Source organism: Osmia bicornis, chromosome 15 (assembly GCF_907164935.1).
Source record: "Osmia bicornis bicornis chromosome 15, iOsmBic2.1, whole genome shotgun sequence".
In the NCBI taxonomy this organism is placed as follows: Eukaryota; Metazoa; Arthropoda; class Insecta; order Hymenoptera; family Megachilidae; genus Osmia; species Osmia bicornis.
This window is the reverse complement of record NC_060230.1, coordinates 3,130,037-3,156,973: the sequence shown is the minus strand read 5'-3', so window position 1 is coordinate 3,156,973 and position 26,937 is coordinate 3,130,037. Positions and strand designations below refer to the sequence as shown.

General features: G+C 34.7%; 2 protein-coding genes across 9 annotated transcripts; one reads left to right on the top strand and one right to left on the bottom strand.

The window, feature by feature from the left end:
• The first annotated feature begins 7,372 nt into the window (after nt 1–7,372).
• LOC114882872 (atlastin) lies at nt 7,373–24,644 on the top strand. 8 transcript variants are annotated; one of them, XM_029200008.2, is made up of 9 exons: nt 7,373–7,491; nt 8,345–8,490; nt 17,508–17,582; nt 19,649–19,926; nt 20,132–20,911; nt 21,027–21,248; nt 21,336–21,550; nt 21,638–21,704; nt 23,371–24,644. In XM_029200008.2, the coding sequence occupies exons 2-9, from the start codon at nt 8,436–8,438 to the stop codon at nt 23,497–23,499; spliced, it is 1,821 nt and encodes a 606-aa protein (XP_029055841.1). In that variant the 5' UTR covers nt 7,373–7,491; nt 8,345–8,435; the 3' UTR covers nt 23,500–24,644. The 8 variants fall into 8 exon arrangements, with proteins under 8 accessions (XP_029055841.1, XP_046144795.1, XP_029055842.1 ...); XM_029200009.2 differs by lacking the exon at nt 7,373–7,491 and adding an exon at nt 7,649–7,742; XM_029200010.2 differs by lacking the exon at nt 7,373–7,491 and adding an exon at nt 7,960–8,067.
• LOC114882877 (peptidyl-prolyl cis-trans isomerase FKBP62-like) lies at nt 23,529–26,864 on the bottom strand. Its single transcript, XM_029200022.2, has 2 exons — nt 26,770–26,864; nt 23,529–26,671 (listed from the first exon to the last, which is right to left on the bottom strand). The coding sequence occupies exon 2, from the start codon at nt 26,647–26,649 to the stop codon at nt 25,780–25,782; it is 870 nt and encodes a 289-aa protein (XP_029055855.1). The 5' UTR covers nt 26,650–26,671; nt 26,770–26,864; the 3' UTR covers nt 23,529–25,779.
• Nucleotides 26,865–26,937: the final 73 nt, after the last annotated feature.

Sequence of the window (26,937 nt, the reverse complement as noted above, 5' to 3'; positions counted from 1 at the left end):
ATATAATTACCCAGAATCTCAAATCATCTAGAGTTTATCTAGCAGTTCCAATTTTTATAATTTTATCAATCGAAATCACGAATATCTAAACACTTCAATTCTCAAAACGAAATTAAAAATTTTAACAGACATATCAAAGAGATGGAGAGGAAGAAGTTTCATTGCGTTGTGGACTAATTTGGAACGAGATATGCTTTCAAGTAGCAAACGAATCGGATTTTTCGTCAACCAGTCAAAGGGTGAAGCATCGGCAGCTACAGTATTCGAGCAACGTGAATCCGCGTAGAAGTACGGATAGCATAGGCATAAATGAACCGTGGACACCATCACGAAGACAGAGTGCATATCAGTATACAGAGATAGCGTTGTTTTTGTATCAAAAAACGGGAGTAAATGATCTGGGAATAATGAGGAAGTCGGGGAGGAGAAAATGAGAGCCGGTCGAAAAGGTGAACGCCAGGCTGGCGTCTTCCGCTTTCAAATCCATCCAGTCATTATCGCGCTTCAACGATCGATCCGCTTCGATCCGTTCCGTGGCCTACTTTTTCATACTGGCCATGCTTGCTTTTGTACATTACCCGCGTTACTGCCGCAAAAGCTTCGAGATCATTGGGTCGCGTATTCATCCCGCGACTTGTAAATACCGATCGGCTAGCAATCACTTCGAATATACATTTGTACCAGGGAAAGCTTCGATTCGATTCGAGTATCATCCGAAATTGGAAATTTCTGAAAGTTTCGAAGGTTTCAGAATTGTGTCAAGATAAATTTAATTGTTTGCGACTGGAGCACCTATACAATTTTTCTGATTTCAGAAAAAATGTACACTAACCAAAATTTACATATTGATTAGGAATTGATGAAGAAGTTACATTTCGATACGTTAACGCGTCACAGATAAAGATTTTCTCGTAATCATATTACATTTAACGCACTGTTAAGTTTGCTCGCCACTTCAGGGAATTGCAGAATACTTTGTGTAACCGTATCAATGATAGGGTAACTTCGTCAAACAAAAAAGCCGGAACGAGGCTCTCGAGAAAAACGATACACGGTTGCGGTGCTCGGCCGGAATGCAATTATCCCGCTTAACGGCCGTGGTGAAATAAGAAAAGATAGCGTGCAAAACGTTTTCCCGGTAGCATGGGCAAAAATAATTGGGTAAAGCTTACCTTTGCATGGAAATCGAACACGAATTTCACCGCTCGATTTGAACAAAGAATCAACCCACGTTTCAACGCAAAGTAATCAACACTTTCAATTTATCTAACGGCAAAAGAAGAACCAAATTCTTTTGAATTAAAATAAAATAAATTGTCCATTGAAATTTCTTCTTCTATTGTAACGAGATTTAAATTCCTCCATTTTACCGTTCAAATATTTCAAATATTTCCTGCTCCAAAAATTTACACGCCAAATCAGTACAACCATCAACAAACATGCTAAATATCACTTACCATGAAGCCGTCCAAAACTAAGAATGACTGATTATTATTTAAACATTCTATTACAATGCTCTCGTCAAATTCTTGTCTGCAGGCCAAAATTGCATAAAACCGAGATGATTTGCCAAACAGAAGCAACAATCCACGTTTCTATAAACAATAAACATCTTCCACGCGTATTACAGAACACTCCTACTGTGTATACCTCTATTTTTCACCGATTGTAAGATACTTCGAGGCAAAAGGTGCGAAATGTTAAAGTTGAAAACTCGTACGAGCGAAATCTTGTAATTTTCACTCGTGTATCGAGAAAAAAGACGAAGAAGGAAACGAGAGAAGGAGAAGATAAAAAAGGAAAAGAGAAGATAATAGAGGGAAAGGCGAAGCGTTTAGAGAGATATCTCTAATAGAAATGAACGGTAAATCACGGCTCGACACGGGTGCAAAAACGGGAATCAAGGGAACAAACCGTTCCATCAACACCGGCTAATATATAACGGCGCGAAACTCAAATTAAATATCTCATAATGCCGTGCTCACGTGTTTCCTAGTAGAGGTGGGCACATCTGTACGCGAATTTGGCCGTGCTCGAGTCTGCTGGCTGCCGGCCAAACTTCGCCGACACGCCAGATTTGATGCCTAAAAAGGATCGTAAATTTATCTCATCGCGCGCGTTCGCCCCACATTCGGCTCCAAATTCGAGAAATAAATAGAATTTTCAAGGTTTACGACGACACCGGGAAAGACCTATTGTAAATCTCCGCGCTACGCTTACGTTTCGCAAAATACAAACACGTTTCTGTTTGCACCGATAACTAATTGTATTTAATTGTATCGCTGTTATGAATTTTAACCATTTTTTCACTCTGTATGAAAAATCTATTCGTATGCAACGAACATCGATCAAAAGATGGACAGATAAAATTAAAAAAACAAAAAAGAAAAATACTATTGTCACAGTGTATAGGGGAAGAGGAGGAAAATAGTATTGATCATTTTTCATAGCAGACATTAATCGGCCCCCCAGGTGACTATTTTTCTGTTGTTACAACGCCCCTGAGAAATTTACCATTCATAGGAAGGCGATAGCACGAATTGCAATGTTTTATTATAATTTATAACGAACATCCGTTGCACTGTCCCAGCATTCTTGAAACATTCAAGCTAATATGTGAATAAACATCAGCTGGGCATGTTAAAGAAAACTAAGAAGGGATTGATTTCAATCTTACAATTAAATAATTTATACATTTAAAATTAATATTTTATAAGAAATAAGGACCCAAACATAAGAGAGCATGAAATGTTAAATTCACGGTATACTGAATGGTGTAGCAACGCAATATGGAAAACTATTTGACGTCTAATTTATTACGTATTTTAATTTCAAAATAGGAAAGGTGTCGTTGATCTCTTAGTTGTTTCAAACGAGTTTACTTGCAATATCGAACGTTCCAACTGAATACATTCATATTAATTAATTCAAATACCTGTTTGTGACTCACCGTGCAATCTAATATCGAACTAATAAAAAGAAACAACATTCATTTGCATTGCATACAAAACAAACCTACGTCTAATATTCTAAAAAGGTTAAAATTTAATTGAATTATCAAATTCTTCGTAGAAACTTATCGATGTAAAATTTCTAGGAAAGTAGCAAAGGTAAATTTACAATTTCTCGAAACGATCAAACTTTTTAGGATGTTTGTTTCATTCTGGATGCACTATCGCGTAAATTTAATTTCCAAGCGGAGCAATGTTTCATTAGCTGCTTTGATAAAGCAATTTACATTTCAATTAAAAGAGCGAAAGAGAAAAACGAATTCGAAACGGAGCAAAAGCGTGACAATGCAAACGTTTAAATCGATCTGAACACCCACACACATACGTACACACGGTGAACGAACAATCATCAACAGCACGTCGTTAATTACAATCGTCGAAAGAAAAAAGAAGAAAAAGGTAAAGGAAGCGAGAGGACTGGCTACTAATTACAATTTTCGATTTGCCAGAAAAAAAGCAATAAAATAGAAACAAGTGTAGGTGCTAAAAGCCTCGAACCTGTGGACGTGTGATGTGGCTAACCAATTTCACGAAACAAATTTTAATTGCAATTACTTCTATACCATCACAGGTAGAGCGTGAATCTCTCTATCACCGTGTGTGAAAATACAAACTAAAACGAACGGTCTCTCCAGAGGACAAAGATGTCCATTTTGGTTACCAACCACAACTCCATACTATTATTTAAAGTGCTACATCAAATGAATTCGTTTGCACGAAATCACCAATAAAATTATAAAGAATATTCTTCAACGATGATTACTCTTTTAAACTAAACTCTTTAACTACCACTCACTCAATAAATGTCTAATCACACGATATCGCGTACTCATTCGCCGACGCTTAATTTTTTGCTTCCACTTATAAAAGCGTGGTTCTTAAAAAATCCAATTTAGCTTTTTACTTTAATAGCTCATTTCGAAACTCTATATCATTAGGTTCAGTGGTTCAAGTTATTTTTCTTTACTTATACTAGGAAAGCTTTAAAACAAGAAATCACGCTGGAGATGACGAAGCGTGTCTTGGGACACGAGTCAAAAGTGACCTGATATCGACTGAACGAGAGTTAAATACTATTACTATTAGAAATTAGTAATTCTACCCAAAGAGATATAAAATATTATAATATCACAAATGAATCGAGGTAAAGTTTTCCATGAAACGTATTTCTCAGTCATGTACGGATAAGAAAATGGGATCGACGACAGCGTTGTCCTCAGAAGCGTTAAACCGGATAAGGTGCGAGGGAATCACGATCATGATCGTATCAGGACAGGTAACAACCTGTTTTACGATCAACACGCGGCAAAAATTCCTGTTCTGCTCTATTTCTCGCGAACCGAGAACACTATATCCTAGATACCCGTTGAAAACAAGATATCGCCAGAGAAGAACAATAGAAAGTACCAAGAGTAGAAAGCTTCTTAAAGTCGACCCTGCTCTCTGACCAACAAACCTGAAGCTTTGTTCTGACCTTACAGAAGATGATTGTAACGAGGTGTAAATGTTAAATCGCCCGAGATAACCAAATCCTACACGTTGTTTACGAAAGGAAAGTAAAACATTATCAGGAACGTAAGGATACACTTCGATTCTTTATCTACTTCGTGGAAATTTCTCTTTACGCTACTGTACTCTCGCGAAGTTTGCTGTTGGGTGGTCTCAAACATAGCGATCTTCTATTGGAATAGATTTAGAACTTCTATGGTCTTATTTAACTTTCTAAATCAAGGATATTTCTAGCTGAGATCGTATCGCAATTAAAATTATACAGTATCGCCTGTGAAATTACTGTTTAAAATATCAGATCATTTCAGACATTTTTGCGTATTTCTTCTATGAATTTCTTTTTGTAGATTCTACAAATCATTAAACGACTCCCACTACTAGCCTCCTATATAACGCGTTTAACTATAGACATCTGTTTTTATTACTGTAATCAACGTATTAATGAGAAACTGTGACGATATCGATGTATTTTCTTTTTTCACTCAGAAATTATTCATAGTTATTTTCTCACACGTATTGCCTGGTAAAAAAAAAAAAAAAAAATTATATACACCTGGCTGTACTTTCTGTAATTCCACGGAGTTTCATGCACGAGATATGATAATGAAAAGTTGCGCAACAGAAGCGGAAAGCTTGAGGAAGAAAAGGAAAGAGGAACGGTTTAGTGATGAGGGTTCGTGACTGCATATACGCTAGCTGTAGCTAACACTGACGCGTCGGAAAACCTAGCAGGAGATTGATGAGCACGTAAGTGAAAGGGTCGAGGTAGACCGGTGAAAAACGAGACACCTAGAGAATTCCTTTTCCGAGTCTGACGAACAAAAGGAAAAACGTACGCCAGGCCGAAAAACGCGCCAGCGTAATTAAGCACCGGGATAATTACGGGCCGCTGATTTCCAACCCACCGATACTTTGCACGTGTAATTCCAGTTACGCGGACCAACTTTCTGTCTTTTTAAATTAATTTTCCTCTCACATTCGTAAGCACATGGAAAATAATTAAAGAATCGTACAGGCACTAATGATAGTTTGTTGCTTCAACCCTTTCGAAGGGTGTACGCATACGGGATTGAAAAGAAAATGCTCAAAAATAATCACGTAAAAAGATAATATCTTTAAACAAATATTAAAATGAATTATATTATTTTCAAAAATTAATTCTAATTATACTAATTATACTAAATTTCGTAGGTCTAAACCACAATCTCTCCTTTCATTTCTTCAAAATGTCTTCAATAATAAATTGTTATTTACATGTATAGAATCAACAAAAATATGAAGATTATTTTTAAATGAGTAAATAGAACATGCAAATCGATCGGTTCCGAGTAACACATGCGTGAATTTCTGTTCCAATAAGTCGAGTGACTTATTTTCCCTATTTATCAAATGATGTACGTACATGTCGTCGAGATCGAGTTAGACCGATAATGCTGTGTGATTGTACGATAACAACGTTATTTGAAAGCAATTGCGAGATACCAAGATACAAAAGATAATAAACGAGTTTAATGTAGCTCGTAATAATTTTCCATGCCCTATAGCAAGTAGATTATACAAAGGTTCAATTAACCCTTATCCAGATAATCTATTTACGTAGCATAGATGGGCATTTGGAATACATTGCAAGATGTAAATATTAATATGCAATTTAGATAAAAGATATACATATAGGCAAAACGCAATTCGTCCAAATTTTTATATAAATTTGCAAAATGTTCGCGGAACTAATTCAAAATGGATGGATCACGTGACATACACAGAGCGCCTCACGTGACGATCTTTTTAAACCACGATTAAAAAATTGATAATTATGCAACGTAGATAAATTGAAAATATAATTCTATCGGTAATCTTTGGGTACAGATAAAAAGAAATTTAAAATTATTAACGTGATAAAGAATTAAATAACAACACGTACGTACATTTACGAAAAAATGAGTAATCTTTGCGCCAAGAAGTACGCCGTACATTTTACTTAAAATATGACTCAAGCAAAGTAGGGTTACTCACCAAGTTAAATACGCCTCGCCGAAAACTGCAAACAAATCCCACATTCCGAGTCAGCCAGGTTCAGTGGTCGTTTGATGTTACATAATTCTCTAACCTCAAAGCGCAACAAAGGCGGGAGAAAAGGCGAAATGACACGTAGTAGCGCGCGAGAAAAGCGGTCACACTTCTGGATCTCGTTCTGGTGGATACGAACACAATTGCACGCGACGGACACCGGTAATGAGCCGAACAGAACCGATAAAACGTGAAGAATTTTCAAATCGGATCAAACACGTGAAAGGAAGCACCGAAACTGATCATGCTTCGACCAGTTCAACAGCCGGCACAACAGTACGTGTGTTGTGATGCGTATGACGCGCGACAGGCGGAAGTTGCCCTTTACTACGATTTAAAGGACGCGTAATAAAAGTTTCACTCGCGTGACAATGAAAAACTTAACGTAACATCACACGTGTACCGAAATGTTTTCACGTATATAAACTCGAAAAATTCACTAACGACCATAACCGTGCGCGTTTAACACTTGCCAGACGCCGATCGCTGTCAAAAGTAAAGTTGACAGGTTGGATATGCAGCTGGCACGCAGCTGATGCACGGCACTTGGCAAATACAGGCTCGTGACACTTTGACGTCACGACAATAATGCACGAACACGTTCCACGCGCGTCGACCAGCCGAAATACGCGTGGACTGTCCTTTTAATCGCGAAAAGAAATCAAACAATCCGAAGGCACCAATATTGTTGCGCCACTGTTTCGCGCTAGAACAGATAGGCTAATGTTTCGCTTCCCTCCCTTCCTCTCGTCCGTCGTTCTGTCATTTGTTTACTAGTCCGTGCTCCACCACCGCTGCTACTCTACTACGCGCGTTACATTGTCCATGTGCACGTCAATCTCGTCGAACAGTATTGTCGTGAAGAAAGGTTGTTTATATTTTACAAGGACGATATCCCGGCCAGGTTAGTATGTTCGATCAACAGTAAATACGTTGTTGAATTCGCGTAGGAAACAAAGCACCGCGCACAGCATCCACATTCCACCATAGGGAATCTGGCGACCGCGCAACCGCCGGGATCAAATCACATCCGCCGGCGAAAGTAGTGCCGCGCTCCGCCGAAACCGCGAATCAAATGGCCAAAGGACGACTGCGCGCCCCGAAACTAGTAAACTCGTAGTCGACCGTTCGATTCTCACGTGTTTCGTGGAGAAGGTAGTTCCTTGACTGTTATTTGGTTATGACATAAACATCCACTTCTAATTTGTCGGTTATGTACTCAGTTGATTGTACGCGTCCAAATCGGGATCATTATTGATCATATTGTCAGATAAATTAGATGAGACGTTTATTCATAATATTATCTATTATTTACCGATTATTTTTGCTACTAAAACGGTGTTAATTACTTTTCATATTTTATTATTTCTAGTGTTTTTGATGAGTATTTTTGATGAATATTTTTATAAGTATATTTAAAAGTCGAGATAATTAGAGTGCGATTTAGTGAAAGTTGATATTGGAATGTGAAGTTTCACCGGTAAATATAAAAGCAATTTTGATCGAACATTTTATAACGATGTAAAAAGAGATATACGTGAGAGAAAATTTATCTTCTGATACGTGTTTAATCTCGTTAATTATCGGTTTGATGTTTGAAATCTGTTGTTATTGTTTCGCGTGATGAAAGTAAAAGTAACCGTGAGAAAAGATTACCGTTCCTTCCCACGACACGGTCGATTCACTCTCGTTCGTATTATTCTTTGCATTTACATTCAATAAACGTCTCGCTGACAAACATATCGCGTGATTTGCAGGAGTAGTAAAAGTCAGCGACGAAGTTCGTTTTAACCTACGTAGTGAAACAGTTGGACGCAGTTACGGAAGTGGCGTCATTCGTATCTCAATATGGCGGACACTGAACAGCGTAAACAGAGTGGCGATTACAGCAGTTCGTATGTGGGTAAGTACTGTTATTATTTTCCAACGTTCCACGACAGTGAGAAAGAAAAAGTACAAGGAACAGCGGTGATATTATCACATATGATTAAGAATCGCTGAAACGTGGTGAACACTTCGTGTGCCAGCTGTAACCCCACATCGTTGTCCTTTGTGCTTTTTTTTGACATTTTACCAACAGTTTAGGTACATTTCCAGCCCGACTATTTGAAAGTTAACGGTTTTTGTTAGTTTAATTTAATCCTGACCACGTGGTGGATCGCCATAAGTTACTGTAACACTGGTACTTAGCGAGGGAACGTTGCCAGGAACATTTTGTATCGTGTTTGAAGCTTCTGTGTTTCTAACCTTGTGAATCATACAGTGTACGCATTATCGATTGATACACTGTTTCGTAATTATTGTTTTGAAGCTGCATACGTGATAAAAAGTGTGCAAACTTCAATGAACATGCAGATTAACGTTCGCGATTGTAGAGGTTATGATCAAGTCGTAAATAGTTTCTGTCATTAATGTATGACGTTTCAATTTCTTCCAGCAGTGACATAATTAACTATAAATAGTGTAATAGGTTATTACGCATTTGTAATTATGTGTAGCAACGTGATATTCTGTCAAAGAAGGATGACGTAGCTTCGAAGCATGGCGTGTAAGTGCTGCCGCCTCGCGCCAAAATTTTAAACTTTCTTCCTTAAAAAAGAGGGAACTTTAAATCGTGCTTGTTAGCGATATACTCGTCCTTGCATTTTATTACTCAACACAATTACCTACTATTCGGCTTGTTACTGCATTCTAATGAATGTTTGTGTTTTTATGTATTGCTTGGTCTCTTAAGTTGAAATACTGGCGTGCAAGAATAACACAGAACTTATAAATTAAACGATAAACTTGTTCTATCCTATCAAGTTGAAATTACATAACAAGTCTATAATGCTTCCTATATTTGTATATCTTCTAATAGTACTTTTTATGTTATAAATCCTTTATTTTTTGTTATATGTATTTGAATTGCGAGTCATACTCATTGTGTTTTTTATCAGTATGTTGGAGTGTTACTGTTCCAAATTCGAGATCCTACGTGAGATTATTTATAAAAAAAGAACAAGATAAAATATGCAGAGTTTTCAAATTTAATACTTCGATTTTATCAATCATGCGAAAATCCGCACAAACATATTTTTAGCACGATAGAAATTACACAGGATAAAAATTCTTCGGTTAATCAATACACATTACACGCTTAAAGAAATGAATAAATTTTGTAAAAGAGATAGTAAAGAATTTATCTCCTTATTCATCAGAATTAAAATATTAATATATTAGCAGTAATTTTTTCACTGATCTTTGATGTTCTCGAGTGACATCAGTATTCTTTAGATTTTGGACTCGATTTCTTAATATTTCCTATATCTTTATTCCATAGCAGTTTGATAAGTGTCTATCCTTTATCATAGTTCTCTCTCTCTTCTTTGTTGCCGAGTGCGACTACTTATATATATTCCTGTTTATACAATCACAAAAAAACATCGCAGAAACAGGGTTCTATGTATAATGGAAAGCACGTGATAAAGTAGTATTAAATTCCACAATCTTAATCTTATTTGCATGTATTTAATGCATAAAGTTCGCACAAATATTTACTCTGCTCTTATCTGTAAATAATGGCAGTATTGCATTTCATTAACACAGTACATCTCACATATTTGTATAATTTTGTTAACTATTTGTAAAGCATGTCTAATTAAATTTTCTCTGCAAACAACAGAACCCTCGTAATTCAAACATTTTGCGCTTGCATAATTTCGTGGCCTGTATACATGCTGCATTGTGACAAATAAATTATAGAATAATAGAATAAATATTCTGTCTACAGTTTCATTGTGATTTAGAATTACAAATATGCGTAAAGGTACTTTATCATCTTTTTTTTTTTTCGACACAAAAAATTAGGATTGCAGAGGGTTAGCACATCGAACAAATTTTATTATTCCCCATCTGTTTGATTCGTCTCTAAAACGATATCCACGTTTTATCCATATAGCATACAGAAACATGTGATAATACGTTCAAACATCTATAATATCCGCTATAAATTTCGAGAACAATCGTATCTCTGCGAACGGAACAAGCGAAAAATTTTCAAGAACGACGATACATTATGTTTCAGTTGAAACGAAATCACCGGCAATGAAACAAGTCTGAGTTGAAAAGCAAATCGTTGTTTCAAAGCAATTGCGCTGTGCAGAGTTCCACGTGATATTCAAGATTGAAAATGTGAGCCGTGTGTATTGGCATATCTATCCGAGCCGACACAAGTGTTTGTTTTATTGAATACTATCGAATAGCTTTACGTGTCACGTGTCCGATGAAAATTAGTCCTTTCTACTCGATACTTTATGCTTTTCTCTTTCGAACCTGGGGACAGTAACTAATTGTGTATTTTCTAAACTGGATCGTGCAAAGTGGTAAATGAATTACCGTCTTTTTGTACGTATCGTCTAATTGCTTGATGCTTTTGCAAATGACAAATAAAAAAATTAACGTCATACAGATGCCTTGTAATGATGCATAAAAATAGTTATAAATTATCACGTATACGCGTTCATAGAGGCGAACAAAAAATTCTTTCATAACTGCAAGGATGTACCGATAAAGTGCAGGTTGCACTGAAGATATCGAACTATCTTGTGCTGAATCATAATTAACTAATATGAAATATTGACGAGTGACCATAAGTCATCCTTAGTAACGAAAGGGTTAATAGAATCCAATAGAACTTAGGTTTCATCGAACGATAATTAGGGAAAGACGGCACCGGTTAATGAATGGGAACTATGTCAATTGCCAACGAGGACTTGGTAAATCCGTCTGTCGCAATCCAATAAGACCTAATACATACCAAGAGTTTCTCCTCTCGAGTGTACCAATACACGTGGAAGCATATGCTCTGCTGCTCCACATCACCATAGACCCGTCCAATTCGCTTCATCGGTCGCTCACCTATTTCCGTGGCTCGTTAATTAAACTCGTATTATCAAGTCGGATAAATTCGAAGATAATCCACGATACATCGTTCGCTATTAGCTTGAAAACGCTATCTACCTTTTTTTTACTGAACGATGAAAGAGATGAATGTTGAATCGCGTGTACATATTGGTAGAATTGTGACCGGTCCATAAAAAAATTTTATGCGACCACGACAGCGTTCGGTATTCAGTATTTTCGTTGTAAAATAAAAGCAGATCCGTTGTTCGATACGATGTAACGTGTAAGATGCCGTCACCAAATCGCGATCGTAGCAATGTTCTTCGGACGACTGTATTTTTCTTATACACCCGGTACGAGAGTAACGAGATGAGATTGAGCTGAGGTCATGATAAAACTAGGTGTGATGTTTCCGTGAATTCATTCCTACCAGTCTTTATTCAACGATCGACTCGATCAAAGTTCGATCATGGATGGAAAAAAACAATCTGTTCTGATGTTTTATTGTTCACTCTGATTTCACCACGAGCATTCTGCCGCGATAGAGAAATTAACCCTTCGGCAATAACTCTTATTAAATAATTGTATTGAGATAGTTGCATCGAAGACAGTGTTTTTTCTGTCCTGTATTGGCTTAGGTTAATAGTTTTTAAGGAAACGATACATTCGTTACTTCAAATATGGTTTTTATGATATTGAGGTGTTCCATATTAAGAAACACAATTAACAATGTGACTAAGTAAGAAATTAATAACCGAGGATAAGATGATGGCTCTCCTTGAACAAGAGTAAATTATTTCCTACAGATAAATTTGCATTGTAATGTTTACGACATTGAATACTAGTAATTGTCTTGATTACTATGCTAGTGATGTTTCTTTTGAGTTTTCGCAGTTGCCTTATATTTCTTTCGACGAGTAATCTTTCATATTCTGAGGAGTAATGGATTTAAAGGAACTCAATTTTTAAGAAAGCAAAGTGAAAGGTAGTAATTATCCATGCGAAATGAATTTGTTGATCTTATTTTTTTTTTCTACAAGCAAAAGCGAAATTCGAAAGTACCAAACTCCTGATGCTCTAGTAATTTAAATAGCATCAAATATAATTAGGATAATAATAATTATTACATAAGCAGATTTAGATATTGCAAAGACATTAACTAAACATTATCGTATACATTCTTCTAGTATTTCAACTGTGATCGTTTTAATAATGAGATTAAAAGTACTGAAAAGAACATATGAGAGAAGAGAAGGAAAAACTTTATATCATTCGTATTGTTGAAATTACATGCTTTGCCCGTCTCGATATGCAAATCCACCTTCTTGAATTATTACCACGCGTTTACAATCACCTTATAGTATCGAACGCACACGGCGCATGGTTGGTCTCGAATGTGTTAAATAAATATCTTATGGAAGCACGTCGTCGTAACCGGTGGTAGTAACCCCATAGCATCGGAAGGGTTCGATCGTTAATTTTTACAGCTTTCTAGTAACCGTACCGATCTTAAATCCTTACCAAGCAGCTACAGTAACGCTGACGGTGCTTTGATTGTATTTCTTCATCGGTTCTGACGACTGCTCGTAAATCGGGAACACGAGCAAAGACGAAACAACCGAAACGAGGATATCGCGAATAATGAGCTATCACAAGAAAATCAGACACGTGTTTTAGAAAGGAGAACAAGTTAGTTTTTTTTTTTTTTTTTGGTTTTGCGTTTCCTTCTACCTGGTTTACTTGGTTCTTACTTTATTATATGCTGACACACAAATTTTTAGAAGTAACAGTACGTAGAAAGAACTTTGACATTATTATTTATGGTATTCTCACCAAAGAATTCTAAATCTTATTTAAAAATCCCAACAAAAAGTTGTTTTGGTTTTCTCATCACCCCGTTATGGGATTCCATGTCAAAGGTCAACATTCTTTTTCTTGTCAAGTCCAAAATTTTTGAAATGGACTTTGTATTGGTCGATTGAATTATTTTCCTCTACCTGTACCGTGAAATTTAATATTGACGTCACGTTGTCGTACACCATTACGTGTACAAATCAACGATGCAAAATAGTGTGATACAAAGGTCAGGAGCGTTCAAGAGTCAAACAGTACATCGTTTACTTTTCAAATATACATTGGACAGAAATATTTGACAATATTACTTCAAATCGTTACTTTTCTTCGAGTCTTGTATTATAATTAGTAATTTATCGAAAATTCATGGATGACTGTATCTATTTTAACCGTACTTACAGCTTCTTTTTTTTTTTTTTTAATTCTGCAGTGTTTTCACTTTCTTTTTAAAAAAATTCGTTTCCTGTTTAATAATCTCTGTGCTTAAATTTTTATTTGCCATGACATCATCGATTGCATTGAAGCGTATTCGTGTGATTCGCGATGCTTACAAAATGACCGATAACAGATAGGAATAATTTTTTTGTAAATAGAGCAGTACCCCCGCAGCCAAAAGATTATCAAATCAATTTTCGATACTTTTCAAACGTTTAATCATTTTCGTGACCGGTGTTATCATCATCGCTTTACCCTTTCTTCTGACCTTTTTATCATAATTAGAAGTGAGATTTTTCGATTGCTCCAATTTGTCATACGGTTATACAACTCTTGCTGAACGAAGACTTTGACTATGTTATCTGCATTATCTATCACTTTCCAATTTCTTTTTGCCTTTGTAAGTAATTAACCCTGATTTTTGCTATTCATTCAGACACTGAGCAGTAATGAAACGGGATGGAGAATGAATTACAAATGAATTAAAATTTTCCAACGAATGTATTGTCCATACACGTATTGGACATATGAGACAAATACAATTTGTCAATAAATATTGACAGTATTGACAATATAGGTATATTGATCGTTCGAAGATCCCTTTAGTTATGTCACTCTTCTAACAAATCGACAATATAAATCCGCCTCGATTCTTCATTCTTATTCGAAAGAACACTTATGTACTTATTTCTTGCTTCACAACTTGTGACCATAGCGAAATATTTGCTCGAACAATCGATCGTTGCGGAAACAAACGACCGTACGGTGTTTGTTTCTTTCAACAACATTCTTTACGTGCACTAATCAAGACGAAAATAACGAACGTTACGTTAGAAATAAACGTTTTCCGATTCGGAATTCTAATATAGGACAGACAATAATAATATCCGTTCGTCGTAGAGTCGTGCCAAATATCACAGTATGCAGTGAAAGGTTATGTTAATTGGAACATTCCAGTTGAGAAATATTCTTGATTTTATTATTTTTAATTTTGTTTACACTCGAGTTAGTCACGTTAAATCAGAGATCTCCTAGAAGAAGGTTAGAAGAAATGGGAACGAATCTTTAAAAGTATTCTATTCGTGAGTCATATCGAAGTAAGCAGAGCTGAACAAACAAGTAGTAATCGGCATTCAGTACTTATTATCTTACGAATTTTCAAGCAGTTTCACACTACTTCGATATATTTAATTAACAGCAAGAATTCTTGAAACTCATGCAAACTTTAATATATAAACATTGTCGTTCTAGGTATAACGGCTAGTAATTAAAAATTAAAACGAGTGATCCATACTGTCAGAGTTGTTTTTTATTTCGATTCAGTTACCGAGTCATTAACCCGTTGCCTTATAATATTGTGTCACACTAGTGACGCAACCTACAGTTCAAATGTGACAAATTTGGCTGGCATTTTTAGTGCAGTTGAATTTTAAGTTTAATTCTAATTATAATTTGCACAATCAAGAATCATACCTCAATTTTCTCCGTTTTATAAATAAGAGTATAAAATGAAATTTATATTATCGTTCTCTCAACGGTCTGCTGAGATTAAAATCGGTCATGTACATTACCATGGACAAAAAATGGCAAGATTTCGAAGAACGATGCTCGCCAAATCTCGCTCGTTAAATCCAGAAATGAGATCAGTTGAAATACATCTATAATTAAATTTTGTGAACCAGTCGAGTCGCGTTTCCTGGCCGTTCTTTGGCTGTTGCATTGCCGATGCAACGTTGCATCGTTGCAAATCAGGCTTCGAATTCGTTAATTATTCGCTATCGCTGGGAAACGGCTGGTAATATCGGGCAATAACGCTACCTGTCGCGATACAAGGTGACACACCACAAACGTCACGCAGGTTTCGCCGGTGTCCGCCGATTGTGGGATGCTGCCAACTAGCAAACTACGGCCATCGGCTACCCACCACCGCTAGAATATTTCTAGTCGTCTCTCGTGCGACTTTAGTACGCTCGATCGTGTGTACGAGGAGCACGTATGCTCGTCTCGTAGCCCCGTCTCGTTCGCGATTTGTGTCCTCTTTTGATCCTTCGACGAATGTGAGCGTACAAGATGAGCGACAAAAGAAGGATACCGCCGAGAAAACGGCACGTGGAACCGTCGAATAGATCCAAGGAATTCCGAGAAATTGGAGAACCTAGAGAATCTATCAGGCAAACTAGAGAACTCAGAGAGACTAAGGAACCGAGAGAACTCAAATACACTAGGGAATTGAAAGATGTTAGCAGGGAACTCAGGGAACTTAAAGACAGTAGGGAGCCTAAGGAAGTTACCAGGGAACGTAGAGAACCTACCAGGCCACCAAGGACAAGGATGCAACAGGCTCGAGACAATGGAACCATCGATCGAAACGTGAACCGTGGTGCGCTGAAAATGTAACGAGCTTGACCCATTCGCGATTGTGAGAAATCTCAGCCAACCTCTTTCTATGTCAATGTCGACGAAAGAAAAATATTTGGTCCCTTGCGTGTTCTTTCGCAATAAGTATTTAGGGCTGGACAGAACATATGTGTGATCGAATTGGAGCTTATTGAATATATGCGCTTTGATGCCTTCGTCACCGGATCAAGTGATCGGGCACGCGATATCGCGTTAGCGAGAGTAGAAGGAATTTTTAAAGAAAATGTCGGGAGTAATTTTACCTATAATTAGCTAATTTAATTAAAACTGAAATGTACTGACGCGCGAGCTATCTATTTGAGATAGAAATTAGGTTATTATTAAAAGCGATAGGAAACGATTGGTAGGATTCAGCTTCGATGATGGTTTTAGCTGTGAACGAAATTAGTGTATATATGTAGATATATATAATTAGAATCTCGAGAACGCAATAAATTCGCGATAATTGTAGGTCTGAGACTACAACCACGAAACGGGATATTCGATTAAATATGGATCGAACCGGTACTGAACTTTGAACCAGCAACGAGAACTTCAAAATGCAATTACGCGACGAAATAAGCTCTCGGCTGTAAGAGGGAACAGGATTTAGATTCTATCGAATGTGAAGGTTCGCCTGTGAGATTGGCTTGTTTCCAGAAACACGAGAACCCAACGGATTCGCGAAAATGAAACCCGGCTGTCGTAGCGTGTACACTTCAAGATACAATTGTGACGCTCGGGTATGAGAATCGAGTAAAGTTTACGTCACGAAAGAGAAATTGATTCATTAGCAGAAACCTCCTACCATCTGGGTTATAAATTTAATTATCAATGGGGTAATAAGAAACGGGAACAAAGGATTAAATGTTTGAATAGCAGTATTAATATTACAAAATGAAATTCGAGCAAATTATTGATGTTTTCAATAGAAACGCTATTATATTAATAATTGGAAATAAGAGATCGAGAGCTTACGGGATAATAATTTTTAATGGCATTGATACTCTATTAATAATACAAAACAGATTGAAAGCTTGAAGAATAAAAATTTCTAATGGCATTGTTGTATCAATATCGTAAAACAGAAGATTAAAGCTTACATTAAGATATTGAATAACTAACTAATTATTCTAGTGGACAAAATATTAATTCTTCACCTTGATTGTGATTTTTTAATTTTTTGCATTTCTGTAATATCAATAGGTAATATCAATAATAATAGAATTGGAAATATTTCTGACATTTACCGCACGTGTCGAAAATGAAAAGCGATTGATTTTGTTTGTGGTGTCTCACGCGCTTAAAGACGTTAACGGTGAAGTAAATGCAAATTAAAAAATTTTTCAGCCGAAAAAGTACCGATGACGACCCTCGATGAGAACGTGAACCGTGTTCCACGGCTGTACACAAACGAATCAGCGGGTAAGTGTTGTTTTACAACTCTTCTTGTAACGTTCGTTTGTCGTTTTGAAGCTTATGCTGTTTCGGCAGCATTTATTGAAATTCTTCTGTGTTATTCATTATTTTCGAGTAAATAATGAATATGCTTTTTTTTTCTTTTTTGCTTACTCCATCACGGAAACGCTTATCCGCACGCAAAAATGATGTCACTGTTAACATGCAACGAGGCAAAATATTATAATACAGTGGCAAAGTTCACGAATCCTAATAGCGACAGCCATCTATCATTTTTTGTTAATTTACGTCCATAGAATTGCTTCTTCATACTTCCTTTATTCATTTTTGCGTCCGTCTTTCGCTTATGTATTCAATTCATCAACTTGTAAATCGATCAAGAATAACATACTTCCTTTGTTTAATCATTTCTGTTTATAAAATTTAGTAACGCAGGATAATTCTATTTTATTGATGAAATGGTAGGTACTCAGCACCGAGTGTCATTATTGAAATTTTTACTTTCTTATGCTTACTAATTATTAATGATCACATTAAGAAGATATACTTACAAAATATAGTTTGAATATCGTATACTTAATATTAAATAGAGTTAAAAATAATAATATAGAGATACGCGTACTAAAACAAGTAATTAACTTTTTTATTAAAACAAGTTTAATCCACAATACTACCTCTTTTTATTTTTTAAATTTCTAAAGCATTTTTATAGTATTCTCTGGGCCTAACCGTAACAGTTACCTGTTCATTTTAAAAAGAAAAATTCATGGACGCTCTCTAGTCATTAAATGAATTGCTGTGATTTTCTCTCGACACGTTCTCTTTTTCTTTTTCTTTTTTTCTTTTTCCATTGGTTTCACTCACAGTTAATCTAAGATCTTAAGATCGGTATAAATGTTTTGATTTTCGTATTATCATCATTTTTTAATTGTAAAATTCATAAACTTTCTAAATAACCTAATCGATGGAATAATATCTAAAACTAAAATTCTAATCCTGTGGAATTATGTAATTAATTGTCGTGTTATTTCACTTTTTACTGTTATAAAAAAATTGAACGTATTGCCGGTGAACGTGGTTACAGATTGCCAAGCTGGAATTCACGTGGTCGTTTTGCGTGAACACGAGGCACGCGCTTATGTTTATTCATTGTAATTATTTATAAGTGGTAAAAACAGTTGGAAATCGTGAGAGATTTCCACCTGCTTCACCGTTTAACGATATTCCCACGATGCACAGGTAATCGTATACCATGAAAACTGTGCTTAAAAACGAAAGTAAGTACTTACAAGGGTTCCTCGAAACCTACAAACAATTGTTTAACGATCACACCGTATAACAAATTTTTGATAATTTCTTATAACTTGCAATATTCAAAAAGTGATGACGAATCTGATCGACATCTTTCTCCGTTGCCCTTAATTTTTCGATGAAAAGGCCAGATATTTTGTATGATTAATAATTATGAAACAGTAGACCTCTATCACATTTTATCAAGGACGCCCGGTAATTATAATAATTACATAATAATTACAATATCGCTCAAGTGTCAGTCTTACTCGATATAAAACAAATTTTCGGCTGGCTCATAAATTATGTGTCCATCATCCGTAAATGAAATAACGTATTACAACGTTCTTTCGTGTCGTCGCTGCTTTAGGAAAAGCTATCAGTTAATGGATGACGTAAAGATTGTGCAAATATAATTAACCTCTTCACGCTGGTACTTGTACTCGATACATATCGACGTCAATGATTTATTTACTGTAACGAAATTGACGATTTATTTGATAAAGCTTTACCTTGTCAAGTGATATCAAGCACACTTTTCGCTTCCCACTGTATTGATAATTTTTTACAATATTTTCTATTAATATTTCTGTGGAGTTGTTTGATCAAATTTTTCAATAAACAATGTACAGTAATTGAGAAGAATCTTTGAACCCAGTTTCAAAAATCAAGTGTTAATTGTTCCAAAACTGCATATAACAGACCTAAGGCTTTCGATGTTTCTTCTTCTAGAATTCTAGAATTAAATGAATATACATTTTCTTAATTATGTACTTGAATAGACCACTTGGGTTGGCAAGACAGAATAGAACGCCTGTCAATGAAAACCGAGGACACATCGGAAGATACATCGGAAGACACATCAGAAGTCGGAAGACCTGTACCAATTGTACTTGCTCATCCGGATCATACGTTCGAATTGAACGAAGATGCCCTAGCAGAAATCCTCCTTCAAGATGATATTAAGGACAGAAGTGTAGTTGTTGTATCGGTAGCAGGAGCCTTCAGAAAAGGCAAAAGCTTCCTGCTCGACTTTTTCCTTCGATACATGAATAATCAGGTACGTCATTCGTGAAATTCAAACGATACAAGAAAGTACCGAATAAAACAATTACGTAAGGAACGAATAAATTTCTTCAAGATTATTATCTTAATAAGAATTTGGTACTAGAAAATTGTATATTTTTCACAAATCTTCACATACATTTATTCGATATTTATCAGAAATTTGTAAAATTAAAGCTATTAATAATATTTGACAACAGTATAATAACAATAACCAAACGGACTCCTGGTTGGGTAACGACGACGAGCCTCTGAAAGGATTCTCATGGAAAGGTGGATCCGAACGAGACACGACCGGGATATTAATGTGGTCGGAGGTATTTCGCGGTACTTTACCCACTGGTGAAAAGGTAGCTGTGATCCTGATGGACACCCAAGGTGCTTTCGATAGCCAGTCAACGGTGAAAGATTGCGCGACCGTGTTTGCCTTAAGTACGATGTTGTCGTCCGTGCAGATTTATAATCTGTCGCAGAACATCCAAGAGGATGATCTTCAACATTTGCAGCTGTTCACCGAGTACGGTAGGCTCGCGTTAGAAACATCCGGTCGTAAACCGTTCCAAAAGTTGCAATTCTTAGTAAGAGACTGGAGTTACCCGTACGAGGCGAAATACGGTTCGAACGGTGGTAATCAGATATTGCAGAGGCGATTGGAAATTTCTGATAGCCAACACCCGGAACTACGTAGTCTCAGAAAGCATATCAGATCTTGTTTCTCGGATATATCGTGCTTCCTGATGCCACATCCGGGCTTGAACATTGCCACCAATCCTCACTTCGACGGTAGATTAGCAGAAATTCAATCTGAATTTAAAGAACAGCTGAGAGTGCTGATACCGATGTTGTTGGCACCGGAAAACTTGGTCACGAAAAAAATCGATGGTCAGGTTGTAAAAGCAAAGGATCTGTTGGAGTATTTCAAAAGTTACATGAAAATCTATCGGGGAAACGAGCTTCCTGAACCAAAAAGCATGTTGGTGGTAAGTGTTATTGTGGAACCTTCTCTAAAGAAGGGATGAAGACCGATAGTGGGAAGCTCCTTCCTTTACTTTTCTCTTTGAGCAAGAAAAATCAATTTCTTTTAAATTTCTTTAGGCGACAGCAGAGGCAAATAATTTAGCCGCAGTTACAGAAGCCAAGGAGCTTTATATGCGATCAATGGAAGATGTTTGCGGAGGAAAGAAACCATATGTAGCAACGGCATATCTTGAAACGGAACATGTGCGATGCGTTGATCGAGCTATTAGTATGTTTCAGAATAAAAGAAAAATGGGTGGTGATGAGTTTAGCAGAAAGTATATGCGCAGATTGAGGCAGGTAAGACAGGGTTGCGAATGTATTCCTTCGGGTGTCATATTATTTCCCGGAAGAGAATATAAATATTTTGGTTTCAATTAATTACAGGATATGGATTCGGCTTTCGATCAATTTAAGTCTCAGAATGAAAATAAAAATGTCTTTAAATCGGCACGATCTGCAGCGGTGTATATTATTATTGCTATTGTTTCATACTTTTTCTCTGTAGTATTTGGTTTTACGGGCTTATACACAATGGCAAATATTTGCGGCTGTGTCGTTTGGATTTCTATAGTAGCACTTATCATATGGGCATACATTAGGTATATACAGTATTTATTATTTATTTGATTTTCTTCTTGATTTCGTTTTTTCCTGTGTTTAATCAAGGATTCTTTTTATCGATTCAGATATAGCGGTAATTATGGACTAATGGGTGGTTTGATAGATGATGCAGCTAATTTTATCTGGAACAATGTAAGTAATGTATTTTTGTCATTTGTATACAAATATTGGTATCTGAATCCTTCCAGCAATATTAGTCTATGGTACCTGCATAGTCTCTGCAGTCATAATGATAATAATATTTATTTTACATTTAACATTCATTAATTCAGTAATAAATGTCCATGCGATACTAACTAAAAATATTAATAAATTTCCTGTTTTCCATTTTGTCTTTTCTCAACGTAAAACGCACATTTTTTAACATTCATGTCGCATTGCTATATCACGCATATATTCTAAATACAGGGTATCGATTATTATCACGAGACAAATTAGAATATACAAATTTCTTGTGGCAGAGAAATTAACAGGTTCTTTACCATTTGACAATTTAAGACTCGGTTCTTAAAGTATGGACATTACAGTTCAGTGATTCAGTTTTTGGTACGTGATATTACAAAGTTAACGAATTGATGTTTAATTAAGCATTCGCACCCACGCACGAGCGCACACATTGTATCGTTGTAAATGTAAATCGTTTGTAATCATTTTCCTCACTTTTGTAGTTTCGCACACGTTATATTTTATTTAATCCAACAATATTTTAGCACATTAGTTATATTGGTGAATTCTTTTTCCTAAGCGTAGACTTAAAATTGCAAAATGGTAAAAAAAATTGTTGGCTTCTTTTGTCATTGATAATTTATATATTTCCAATTGTTTCATAATTTTAACCTTTTGTGTGTTTTGTACATAATTCAAATGAAACAGAATATATTGTGAATCTTTAAATAGATTTTCGATCCATTATTTTGCGCCTTAAAAATGGTCGGAGTTTTTGAATACTCGTGGTACCATTGCACGTACTAACATATCATGGCATAATGTCCATGTTATCTTTCAATCGCAAATATGATCGATGCTCAGGCATTTCCTAATAGACACCTACAATTCTTTGTTCTACATTGCACGTGCTAATGTATCATGGCATTATGACCATGTTATCTTTCGATCGCAAATATGATCGGTGCTCGGTCATTTTGTCATTCCCTAATAGACACCTACAATTCTTTGTTCTACAGGTAACTGTAGCAGCGGATACAATTGTTGTGCTTCTATTGGTTATGGCTGTTTCATCAGTGTGTTCACAATATTCAGCATCTAATTACATTTCTTCTTCTTCTTCACCTCCTACCCCTGCTCATCCTCTTGCTACTTTTAAACAGACATTTCACTGTTTTTTAGAAACCTTATATTCCTTGCCAAAGATTAGTTTTAATATGTTTTCTAACTTATATAATTTGGTCAATTACTATAAATGATTTTAATTGTAACCCAGTTTCATTAACAGTATTCACATGTGTCTTTCTACTTTTTTTTTCGTACATTATTTTCTCTATGGTTAAAATTATAATTTCGAATTATGTAAATTCGACCTTTTGTTTTTTTGTTTTGTTTTTTTTGTTATAAGCTGAATATTAACTGGAGTAAATATACAAGAGGTATGAGTTTACATAATAGTTAACGTAGAAATAACTTCAATTTTTTATGCAGTTTTAATGTTCAAGAAAAGACGTTCGGTTATATGTTTTCAGAAAGATAGTAGAATGATATTTATAATTGAAGAGAACAATTGCCATCCTCAATCTTCGTGCTGTTTTATATTTTATGAAACTTTTGCTTTTTTTTCATACAGTTCATGAAACCATTCTACCAACAATTTGCGGGTCAGTCAATGTCCGTAGCGATGGCTGCTGCTGAAATGGCTAGAAATTCGACAATGAATGCCACTGTCACTGCCAATGGCAAGCCTAAGATGACGTAATGTTCATTCCCTTTAAAATCGAATCTCCAGTGCATTAAAAACATACATTAATGTATTGCAACCAGTAAGTGGCATAACAAAATTTCATTGTTTTGAACGTTTAATACGAGGCCATAAATAACTTTTGTTAATAATGTTTGTTAAGTCACAAAAAGTAAAAAAAAAAAAGAAAAAAACAGAGAGTGTGTTGGGTATACAAATTAATAACGACTGTGAATGTATATACAGTATATTTTTGATTACAATTCCCTAATAGATTGTTGAAAATCGTGGTTACTAGTATTGTCTATGATTACTACATGCATTGTTAGTGACATAAAATTCCATAATTACTGGTAAATAATACTGTAATTCGAACAAAAACTATTGTCTTAGGGTTGTTAATGTTTATGATCCATTTTAATTATTTCTTTTATATTGAAAAATACAAAATTTCCCAGTAATCATGGTATAACTAGAAAATAAGTTAGTATCACAAAACAAAATTTTTTGTTTGACATAAAGTATCATATAAAAAAATTTTATTTTATGTTTCTGATTTATTTTCTGAAAAGGAATCAGCCTCTTCTTAGTTTTCTACCGTGAGTACTGGAACATGCCGTGCATGTATATCGAAATAAAAAAGGGAAAAGGGAAACAAAGCAACGTTCTAGCAACAAATACTTTTACATTTTTTAATATTATTAAATTCATATTTGACTTTTTAAGTAGAAAAATATACATAAGCGCATTTCAAGGTCACAAAAGCCGTATTATAATATTTTTGAGACGAAATTTGAACCATATATAGTTTGTATGTTTATGCATCGTTCTGTGTACGAATTAACATTGTTAAATTACATCTGTGCCAGATTTATTCTACATCAGTTACTATTATATTGATTAATCTTTTTTTAATAAACGAAAATGTAAATATGACTCCGTGTTCTTCACGTTTAATAAATTCTGATTAAAATTTATGATATATGTAATTACAGTCAATTAAATACACACATATGCCATGTACTTAGTTTATACGTTTATTAGGATCGTCGTCAAACAAATAAGTAACTACAATTTGTTAACATCTTATGAGCTGTGAATTATATGCTGACAAAAGTGTAAAGGATCACCAATAAAATCATAATTTTACCTTCTTCCTTTGACATTATTGTGTCTTTTTTATGAAACTAAGAAATGAATAAACGTAAGTTTAACATTTTATATTTATCAACGTAGCTAGTTAAAGGCATAACAACGGTTCATAAGATGAATTTTGTTGTTAATCTGGTATTAATAGTACTCAAATTTGCATGTATAATATGATTGTTGTTTCAAGAAATACTATGCTCATTGAAAAGTATGTTAATATTTAACCTTCTTGCCAAATAGGAATTAATTTTGTGAACATAACATGTGAGCATAATTATTGAAAAAATAACTCATCATTTCGGATAGTATTCATTTTTGAGTATATATTAGACACCATTGTTTCTAAAATTAATTTATTATGTTTGTACTTGAATGTTTATTAAAAACGAAAGTTGCAAAGTAATGTGGGATAATGTAGTTTTAAGGTGGTGGTTTAAGTAACATATTGTTTATCAGTTTTTTCTGCCTATTATTGGTTATCTTTACTATAATATAAAAAATACATTTTAATTTTATACCTTATTTAAGTATAGGAAATGACAAAATCAGTTCACATCTTATACATACTATTTTAATTATTATGCAGTTTCGTATATCTATCAAATTAAAATTAAATTATATAGATGCAGCTGAAGGAATAATTTTTATTTTGAAATGTAGCACAGCTCTTAATAAATTTTTGTTTAATGTAAAAGTATCTTTATTGCAGCCTGTAACTAATGTAGTAAGTTCATTAAACTATAAAACAGGAAGAAAATACAAGCATAAAGATAACTTTCAAATTTTATTTAAAAACTTGAATACAACTTGCAATATAATATAGTGTGAGTAAGGATTCAAAACATATAGTAAATGATGTAATGTAATTGTTTAGTAGAAACGTTATATTTTTATCATTTGTTTGTGTTTGATTGTGATGATTCAAATACACTTTTATAACAATATTGTAATAATACAAATGCGGACAAATGTAACCACATAATATTGTTGCATTTTGCAACAATTTTCTTTATTGTACTTTTTAAGTAATTTAAGCTAATTATAGTGTAAATTCTTGTGAATAAAAGTAAATGCATATTTTTTTATTTACAAAATGCAACGTTTTTGTTTTTCATTTCTTCATAGAAATGTATCATTGCAAATCAAGAATTAGGTTTTGAACATTTTTCTAACCATATCCTCAAATTTTTGATTTGCTTCTTGTAATTTCTTATTACAAATTAAAAATTGTTCCTTTAATGCAGAGTTATGTGGTTCTAAAGCAGTAGCAATTTTTAAATCATTAACAGCCCTTTCTACATCATTTAAATTTCCATGAGCTACCCCTCTTCTATACAATGCTTTAACATTATTATTTTCCTTATCTAAAACTTTTGTGCACAATGATATGGTATGTTCATAATTCTTACGATTTAATTGACATCCAGCCATGTTGTTGTATAATACAAGTCGCAAATTATTAATATCACTTTCTAATTTTGCATCTAATTCTAAATCATGTATTGGCTCTAATGTTATAAGAATTTTACAAGCTTTACTAAATCTATGAAATGCATCTACATATCTACATTCTTTAAATAAATGAACCCCCATCTTTTTGTATTTTAATGCTATTGAATATTTCTCTTCTGGTGTCCATTCCCAAATTGGCTTGTATGGTTCTATCTTATTCAGTATTGTTTCAAATGTAATAGTTATAGGTTTATCTACACCTTCCAATGATGGATGTAGAGTAATTAAACTCATTTCAAGGACATTCATCATTTGAATTGCTCGTTCAATTTGACGATCTATTTCACAATTAGCTTCACCAATAATTAATGTTTTCCTACTTGAGCCATCTAAAATTTCAGATTTAAACTCTTTCTTCAAGTCTTCTACTGAGGCATTGACAACATTTACAGTTCCAATACTAATTTCGCATTTGGAACATTCTGTCGGCTTTTTAGAAACATGGCCTGACTTTATTACATCTTTTCTCACAATTTTATCTAAGGATTCCCATGTTTGAAGTATCATATTGTACGTTAATAAATCTTGCCTGCATATACATACAAGATAATTTAAATTAACAACTCGATTGGTTACATTCTACTACTGTCAAACTGTTATTTAGTATACAGTACACAAAATACATACTATATTGTATTAATAGACATACAGACACTTTTGTATGTAAATAATATTATATGAAACAGAGAACGACAGAAAATGATTATGTATTCGACGTCTCTAATTTCAAGATTTTAACCTATAAGCGTTGGACAAAGCGCATGCGTATATGACATAGTTATAACTATAATTAAA

Coding starts and splice junctions, on each gene's coding strand:
- LOC114882872 (XM_029200006.2), top strand. CDS start 15,831: ATGAGCGACAAAAGAAGGATACCGCCGAGAAAACGGCACGTGGAACCG. Junction 19,927..20,131: donor TTCGATACATGAATAATCAG/GTACGTCATTCG, acceptor ATTTGACAACAG/TATAATAACAATAACCAAAC. Junction 21,249..21,335: donor ATATGCGCAGATTGAGGCAG/GTAAGACAGGGT, acceptor AATTAATTACAG/GATATGGATTCGGCTTTCGA.
- LOC114882877 (XM_029200022.2), bottom strand. CDS start 26,649: ATGATACTTCAAACATGGGAATCCTTAGATAAAATTGTGAGAAAAGAT.